Raw genomic sequence first — 9,127 nt, forward strand, 5'->3', positions numbered from 1 at the left:
AAACATGAGTTTCTTATCTGCTAGAGTGAGGAAGTTCAGTTGTGGGCTTTGTAGACAGAAGACCTTTCCGTGAACTGATAGTTTTCCTTTCCAACCACCACCCAATCTCGTAAAATACAATAAATACGATTACTGATTAGACAGTATCATTGCCACAACTATTAGTATTGCTAATAGGGGACCTATGTTTTAGTATGCTGTGCTGTCACTCTAGTAAAATATTTCCGGGTGTGATTGATTTACCATAAGAGGTAATAGAGCGCAGTAGTGAAGAGCTCATGGTCTGGATCCAGACTGGACTCAAATCTTGGCTCTAAATTACCAGCTGTGTGATTTGGGGTACATCAGTTAATCCCTCTGTGCCTCAGTTTCTCTTCAGCAAAAAAAAAAAAAAAAAAAAAAGGAGACTGTAACATTATTTAGTTCATTGGGTTTCCTAGAAAGGTTACATATATAAAAGTGCTTAGAACAGGACCTGGTAAATCCTAAGTACTGTTGAGTTTCCTTCTATCATTATTATGCTGCTGCTGCTGCTTTTATAGTTATCATTCTGATGAAGAACGACCAGAGTTTCATCCTGCCTTGTTGTGATTATTAATGAAGATGCCATTGAAAAATCACGAAGGAGCATGTTGACGGTGGCCGTGGGTTTCAAGAGGCGACGATCAACGGGGAGATCCACGCTCGCACCCCCGGGCCTGGCGCGGGCAGGGGCGCGGCGCTCGATTTCCTTCCCTGCCTCGGCGGGGCCGCTGCGCGCATGCTCCGTGCGGCTCGGCCCTCCGCTTTGATTGATTTGCTCCGGGCGGGCGGCCGCGGCGACCCGGGCCTGGCTCCGGGATGGGGAGCGAAGCCCCTGGGGCGGCGGCGGCGGCGGCGCTGTGAGGAGCAGCCCGGGGGAGGCAGCTGCCGCTCGTCGGTGAGTATCCGGGAAGCGCCATCATGGCGTTCCGTAAGAAGAGCCCCAGGAACCCCCCAGTCCTGAGCCACGAATTCATCCTGCAGAATCATGCAGACCTCGTCGCCTGCGTGGGGATGTTCTTCGTGCTGGGGCTCATGTTCGAGGGAGCAGCAGAAGCATCTATCGTGTTTATTACTCTGCAGCACAGCGTTACCTTCCCCGCGGCAGAAGAACCAGCCACGGACTTAAAGGTCCTTTATCATTATGGCATCAAAGATCTGGCCACGGTTTTCTTCTACATGCTCGTGGCAATCATCATTCACGCCACCCTTCAGGAGTATGTGTTGGACAAAATTAACAGGCGAATGCAGTTTCCCAAAGCGAAACAAAGCAGATTTAACGAATCTGGTCAGTTGAGTGCATTCTACCTTGTCTCTTGTATTTGGGGCACGTTCATTCTGATCTCTGAAAACTGCCTGTCGGACCCCACTCTCTTATGGGAGGCGCATTACCATAACGTGATGACGTTTCAGATGAAGTTTTTCTATATCTCACAGTTGGCTTACTGGTTTCATGCCTTTCCTGAACTCTACTTCCAGAGAACGAAAAAACAAGACATCCCCCGTCAGCTTGTCTACATTGGGCTTCACCTCTTTCACATCGCCGGAGCCTATCTCCTGTACTTGAATCATCTGGGACTTGTTCTCCTGATGATGCATTACTTTGTTGAATTACTTTCCCACATTTGCGACCTGTTTTATTTTAGTGATGAAAAGTACCAGAAAGACATTTCTCTGTGGGCAATTGTGTTTATTTTGGGTCGACTTGTGACTTTAATTGTCTCCGTGCTCGCTGTGGGCTTTCACCTGGCTGGAGGGCAGAATCGGAATCCCGATGCCGTCACCGGAAACGTGAATGTGTTGGCAGCCAAAATTGCCGTTCTGTCGTCCAGTTGCACTATCCAAGCCTATATAACATGGAATTTATTTAATGTCCAGCTTCAGAGGTGGATGGAAGAAGATGCTACTCTTCAGGCCCCAAGTGTGAAGAAGAAACGGACTAAAGGCAGGTCTTCCAGAAAAGGAACAGAAAATGGGGTGGCAACGTCAAGTAGAGTAGACTCTCCGCATAAGAGGAAAGAGAAATCTTCATAATGAATGACAAGCTAATTGACTAATGTCCCCAAAGAAGTCTGCTCTTTACTATATCTTTCTGCTCTAGAGATTTTTCTGTTCTTGAAAATAGTTTGTGCTGTCTTTAATTTTTGCTATGAACTGTGTAATGTATTTTTTTAAAGACAGTTGAGAGGAGAGTGATTATTATGATGGGGAAAAAATATTTGGTTTAGACTAAGCTACTCGTCGCCAAAATGTTTTAGGGATCACCACAACATTTTTTTTTTTTTTTGGTTTGTTTTTTACCTATCAACATTTTCCTAATGATTTGTAGAGATAACTACAAAATTCCACGTATCAGTGATACAATTTCTTGCTCCCGCCAATCTTTTATAACATTAGCAAGATGGTCTCTTTAGAAATGTCATATTTGTAGTGTTCCCTTTCAAGATAAAATAGAAATATTAAGGTGGAAGTCATATTCATTAAGTTTGTAGCGTTCTCTCATTCTTAGATTTTTTTTTACAACTGGAGAAAAGATTTGTAAAACCACCAAAATAATGATGTGTTTTATAGGTAGTGGTTGTTACTGTTACATCTCCATTAAAAAAAGAAAATACTAATGGCTAACATAAGTGGAGATTTATTGCCATATACTGAATCAAAATATCTTGAATTAATATCAAAGTATTGCTGAAGAGGTAAAATCATTCATGTTCTTTTGAAACACTTGTAAACTGGAAACCAGAAAATTAAATATTTACTGTAAAAAGGAAATCAGTTTTTTTAACCATTATTCTTAATGAGATTTGTTATGTTTGTTGTCCACAACATCTTAGAAAAATATTGTTTAATCTGTCAATTATTGGAAAAATAATGCTTACTTGATTTATATCTATAAAAAGAATGTCAGCTAATTACATGTGTAAAAGATTTAATGCACTAACCTTAAACAATTTGAAATTCAAGTGGATAAATAATCTACTGAAAGACTTTTGAAAAACAATATTATAATTATAGCTGCGCTTCCATCTTTAATTGGGAAACATTTATCTGTATGGGACGTATTCCTATTTTGGATACATATATGTAAATTGTATCTTTATGGAAGCCGATAGAAACAATGAGCTGTAGTGGGTGAGTATTTATTTGTCTCCTCTCAGCCTTCATTTTGTTTTCATTTCCATAATGTGAGTGTTTATATTTTTTTCAGGAGAAAATGCTTTAAAAATATGCTAGGATATATTTCCTATTCCTCTATTTTCTCCTGCAGTATTTCTTGTGACTCTGCTTTTGACTGCCTTCTATTTGCTTTGTTTTAGGTAATTCATCTTTTCCAATCAGGGGGTCTCTCAGAATTAAACTTAGTGTGCTTGTGTTGCAAACCAAAGACAGAAGAGCCATGCCTGGCAAAGCTTTCTTTTCTATTCTGTCTGCTTTGAGAGGTATGTAATAAAGCGAGATTGGGTTTTTTTTTGGCTACAGAATTACTCCTACTATTTTTTTTTCTCAGTTACCTAATACTGTAGTTTGGGTAGCACATGCTCCGAGGGCCAAGTTACAATGCCTCCATTTTAACCAACCATTGTGCAAAGATTTTCATCTTCTTGTCTGAGAGAGCGGTCTTTCTAACTTCCCTCACTTTTAAAGAATTCTAGCATGTTCTTTGTAACCCCACTCCTGGTAACAAATTTCTTATCCGTTCTATACTTCATTTGCAAGTAAGAGCAAGCCTGATTCAAACTGGCAAATAACTGCAAGCAAATTCTGTCCTCACATGACTGACAGTGCCATGAATTAAATTCGACTTGACATTAAACATGATTAGGGCCCAGATCGATTTCCCAGGATTTTCTTGGCTCTGTCCCCACTCAGACTGACTTTCTTCTTGTGGGCAGACGACTACAACTGTTCTAGGGTTCATGTCTGCACACCACGTGCATGGTAGAGGGGAAGAGAGGAAACCTGATCTCTAGAATTTCCAAAACTGAGAGTTACCTTTAGTGAACTCATTTGATGAAGACATGTGCTGGGTGATTATTGTTTGGTTATATGCTTCACCTGTGCAAAAAGGCAAAACCCCTTTCTTGGAAAATATGGGTTCACAAGCAGTAGCCAGGTTATTGAAGAAAGAAAGGGGTAAAGATGCTGCATATGTCTCAACTATTTGTAAAAGTTCAGTAAATGTTGCCAGAAAACAAATATATGCCAAATAATTATGCAAGCCATGCTACAAATGAAATTCAGCAGAATACAAATTGCCAAGTCTCTTCCTTTTTAAAATTACATCCTGAAAAATTCATGCTGTATCTCCATGTGACAATTTGGTTTCTGTCACAAGGGACTACATGGAAACAGAATTTTCATAATCACCCAAAGTCCGTAGTTTACAGTAGGGTTCACTCTTGGTGGTGTACATTCTATGAGTTTTTACAAATATGTGATGACATGTATCCACTATTACAGTGTCATACAAAATAATTTCATTACCTAAGAGTCCTCTGTGCTCTGCCTCTTCTCCTTCTCTCCTCTGTATATTGTTAAGTACTATACAAAAGTATGGCACTGGGCTTTCCCTCATGTCCGGGTAGGAGGCAATAGAAAATTCAAGTATAGCAATACTTCCTCCTCTACATCTAGCTGATTCTTTCTAAGGAACCCTTTCCCTGAATGTATGAGTTATTGTTAACAAATAATATGCATTGCAAATACATATGTGACTATACTTAAAGTACATAGAATTCTGAATAAATGCACACTTATTTTAAAGAGTTATTAAATTCATAGTAACTGTGGGCTCTTTTTTTACATAAATGACAGCAGGTATGAATGATATCATGTGAAAACCCTTGAAAATATATTGATTCTGAATATAGGTCCTTATACTTGAAACATTTGAAACCATTGGTCTGGGTAAACTATATCAAGAAAAAAATTCAGCTCTTATTATATCCAAAATTAAATTTCAGACTAAATGAACTAAGCATTTGTTTTTGGAAAATCAAAGAGCATCAACAACCATTTTAGTTATGAGTACTAGACAATTTCCTTGCTCTTAGGTAATATGTAGTTTTCATCATTGCCTTATTAAATAATAGTGTCTCACAGGTGGTAGTTATTCAGAATTAGTTGAACTCAGTTTTGTTAAAACAAATAAGCAAACAAAACTTAGAGTTTTCTTTTGCTATCTTTTCTAATATTGACTTCCTCTTTTATTACATCCTTTTCAAGTTTTAAGTAGTAATTATCTATGTATTGCTTGTTTATTGCCTGCATTCTATTACAGTTTGAGTCTGGGGTCATGTATCTTTACATCACTAAGGTAAACGTAGCATCTAGCACAATGTTTAGTAGAGTGGAAGCATGCAATAAAAATGTGTTGACTGACAACTTAATGATTTGGGGGTGGAGTACACATATGTAAACTTTAATAATTTGTTCCTAAAGCACTTAAACGAAAACCCTGGCTCTAAACATTAGACTTTTATTTAGAAATGGCTGCATGTCGTGTGTCATTCTAATGGCATTTGTGATTTGCCAAACTCTATGAAATTCGAGTCCTTTTTCTGAGTGAAGAGTTAATATCTTCTAAATATGCAGCTACTAGTAGAATCCCTTCTATCTGAATCAGTTGCTCCACATCCTCAACAGCACTTCTGTAATAGTGAAGAACAAGAGGACAATCCTATTTGAAAAGATGCAAAAGACCAAGGCAGGGACATTTTTTTTGCAGGAGTTGAAATCAAGATTTATATTGGTCAGTAATATCTGATATCCCTTTTAGACATCCTAACCTGCTCTTGGAGCTCAGAGGAGTGGTCAAAGCTGAAGACATAAGTTTGAGAGTCATCAGCATAAAGACAGTTTTTTAATCAAGGCACTGAACAAGGTCATCTAAGGAGAAGATATAAACAGGGAAGAGAAGAATTTCTACTGCTTGACCTTGGAGCATCCCAACAGATGGAAATAAGACAGTGGAATGAGAGCCAATAAAGGAGACTCACTGATGTCTGATGTGGAGGAGAAGGGCCGAAAGGACAAAAGGCCACTCATTGTGGAACCCACACCTGAGTGACGGCTGGTGAGGTAGGCGAAAACAAGGGTAAACAGTGTTGCATAACCCCAAAGAAAAGTATATTAAGAGGATGAAAATATCAATTACTTTCAATGCTATTGAGAGTTCAAGTTCCTTGAGATTAGAAATTTAAAGATATCTGGACTTGGCAACATGTGGATCACTGGAGACGTAGGTGAGATCAGTTTCAGTGGAGTTATGGGGATGAAAGCCCTATTGGAGTGGACTGAGGAGAGAATGGGAGATGAGGAGGGGTGACATGATATTACAAATACTTCTCAACAAATGTCTCTTGAAGTGGAGCAGAGAAATGGAAAAGAAGTAGGCATCCCCATATGCAATAAACAAAGAAGGGTGTGGAGTCAAAAGAGTTGGTTTTGTTGTTAGTGTTGTAATTGTTTTTAGGATGATTATAGAATACTTGTATATTTGTATACTGAAAAAGCGAGGAGATGACAGAGGGGAGAAGGATGACAACTGCAAGAACAAGGCCAAATTACACGAGTCCACTGAAGAAAGGCATGTAGGACTTCCTGATTTGAAAAGAGCACTTTTAAATTAAATAAATCTCCAGTTTGCATATTTTCAGAAAACTTTTGGAACATCTGCATACAACAGATACATACAAGGATGTATATATATTGTCTTTATTCTATCTTATTGCATTATAGTAGGTTTAATTAGATTTGTAATGACTACCATTAAAATCTGAGCAGAAGTAATAGTATAAAGTATTTGAAAAGATGATATTAGTTGACCTTGTCCTTTTTTTCCTATGTGTGCTGTTCTAACTTAAGCAATTTTTTTCTCTCAGAAAATACAAGTAAAATCTGTTCGATGAGAAGACACTGAGCTCAGCATTGGCACTCGGCCTCCCTCTTTGGCAAACCTATTGGCAAACAATTCAATATCATTCTGTAGGGGTTGGATGGATGCTAGATCTCTGTCAGTCAATTACAGAACTTGTCAACCCAACAGAGGGTGATTGTCCCTAAAGAAGACTAAGTTGCCATAAAAAAGGTTGCAAAAATGTGTGCAAATATAATTTATTCAACTAAAGCAAAACTCATCACTTCTATTAGCATATATTTCAGATTTCTCAAATCCTAGGATACTCTGGATGCTTAGGAGTCCTCTTAAATTCTAATAATACAGCACCTAACCGTTTCTCAGAACAGCAAATATATGTCACGTTGAGATTTTAAAGTTTTCTTTTCTTTTAACACAATTCTAGGATTCCATGGGTTTCATGGTTGTTTGTGCTGCTAGGCCATCTATTCAGAAAAATTCTAGGAACCAACCACCAGATATCTTTAAACTCCTATCAGAAACTAGCTTATGCCAAATAAACTCAGACCCTGTACAATGCCTTTAACCATAGAATTACTGCTTCAATTTTTTTGGGGGGCCGGGGATTAGCCCTGAGCTAACACCTGCCAATCCTCCTCTTATTGCTGAGGGAGACTGGCCCTGACCTAACATCCATGCCCATCTTCCTCTACTTTATATGTGGGATGCCTACCACAGCATGGCTTGCCAAGTGGTGCCATGTCCGCAGCCGGGACCCAAACCGGCTAACCCCAAGCAGTCGAAGCAGAACGTGCGAACTTAACCTCTGCACCACTGGGCTGGCCCCTTACTGCTGGAATTTTTATGTACTGTCACCACATTCCAAGTTGGAGTTGAAGTCTACTGTGGAGGGCTGCTGAAACTGGGTGAAATCTAATCTCTTCAAATTTTATATCCATCTATACTAATAATTAAAACCTATATTAAAAAATGTATATTTATAAGATAGAATTTTTTTTGGCATAGCTCCTTATATCTTTAAAATACCTAAAGCAAATTTAAAAATGTTATATCCAACCTGTGTATACCAGAGTCAAAACTGTAACCAAATCTATAACTTATAGGGGAAAAAAATCAAATACACAATGATGAAAATGCCAGCAAGCTGAATTTCAGCAAATACTGCATTCATTTATGTCCTCAGCAGATAAAGAAAAGATACTTGAAAGTACATATCTCTACCTATAGTGCACAGATATTTTTTTTTTGCTTTATTTTGCCTCTTGGACCTAATTTTTTTCTCTCCATCCCTACTTTCCAACAAATTCAGATGATACGATGGATTTCAAAAGCACCAGGTGTTCATTCGATTCTGAGAAAACAGGATATCTGAACTCTTCTTTTTTAATTGAAGTTTTTATCTTTCCATTCTAATTATCATGACTAGGACTAAAGAGAGCTAATGACAATTTAAGAAAAAAAAAAAAAACAGGAAAGAGAAGAAAAATATGCTTTATTGAAAATCCACACCAAGAAGATAAAAGCCTACTGATGATTTTAATCAACTTAATTATCCATGTCAAAAATGCTAATTCATAATAAAACATCCAAAGGATTCTAAGATTCATTAACATTTCACTACATTTTGGAGGTTGAATTTTCGATATTACTATGTGTTCACAAAAGGGAAATATTTTGAATGTGATTTCTCCCATCTGAAAATAGCTTATAAGTCACACTCTGTCTCATACATAAATATCAGAATACTCAAATAAAATGACATAAACTTTATGAATAGCTGAGGTTCAAATTTTACCCAGCATGTCTGATAAAAATATGTGACTGGGTGGAGGGAGGGAGAAAATGAGTCTGAAAGATGACAAGAAAAGAGTCCACAAGGCTTTCATGCACCTTTGGGAAAGTTTCTTAGGTAACTGCTAACAGTGCATCAGAGTCACGTGGACCCGTCACTCCAGGTAAAACAGAGTGACTGGTACTTGAATTTGCTCCAACTCCCATGATAACAAAGCTCTGTGAAATGAAAGGACGGTTCTACTAAACTCTTCAGGCCTGAACGTCTCCTGTGTTGTCTCTCTAAAGCAGCGTCCAATACAGGCTGGGGAGTGCTTTGTCCACCTTAAGAAGAAAAGTGAGTCTCAGCTGCCAAAATAAAATCCCATTCCTGGAATATTTATTGGGTGCTTAGTATATTCCAGCGCTGGTTATAAGCAGTGGAGAGACAATGAT

General features: G+C 38.3%; 1 protein-coding gene across 3 annotated transcripts; it reads left to right on the forward strand.

The window, feature by feature from the left end:
• The first annotated feature begins 655 nt into the window (after nucleotides 1-655).
• Nucleotides 656-8,513, forward strand: TRAM1L1 (translocation associated membrane protein 1 like 1). 3 transcript variants are annotated; one of them, XM_023636650.2, is made up of 4 exons: nucleotides 759-1,966; nucleotides 3,339-3,461; nucleotides 5,801-6,102; nucleotides 6,906-8,513. In XM_023636650.2, the coding sequence occupies exons 1-3, from the start codon at nucleotides 943-945 to the stop codon at nucleotides 5,851-5,853; spliced, it is 1,200 nt and encodes a 399-aa protein (XP_023492418.1). In that variant the 5' UTR covers nucleotides 759-942; the 3' UTR covers nucleotides 5,854-6,102; nucleotides 6,906-8,513. The 3 variants fall into 3 exon arrangements, with proteins under 3 accessions (XP_070115810.1, XP_023492417.1, XP_023492418.1); XM_070259709.1 differs by lacking the exon at nucleotides 6,906-8,513 and having other exon boundaries at nucleotides 656-3,153; nucleotides 5,801-6,838; XM_023636649.2 differs by lacking the exon at nucleotides 6,906-8,513 and having other exon boundaries at nucleotides 752-1,966; nucleotides 5,801-6,838.
• The last annotated feature ends 614 nt before the right edge of the window (nucleotides 8,514-9,127 follow it).

Source organism: Equus caballus, chromosome 2 (genome assembly GCF_041296265.1).
Source record: "Equus caballus isolate H_3958 breed thoroughbred chromosome 2, TB-T2T, whole genome shotgun sequence".
In the NCBI taxonomy this organism is placed as follows: Eukaryota; Metazoa; Chordata; class Mammalia; order Perissodactyla; family Equidae; genus Equus; species Equus caballus.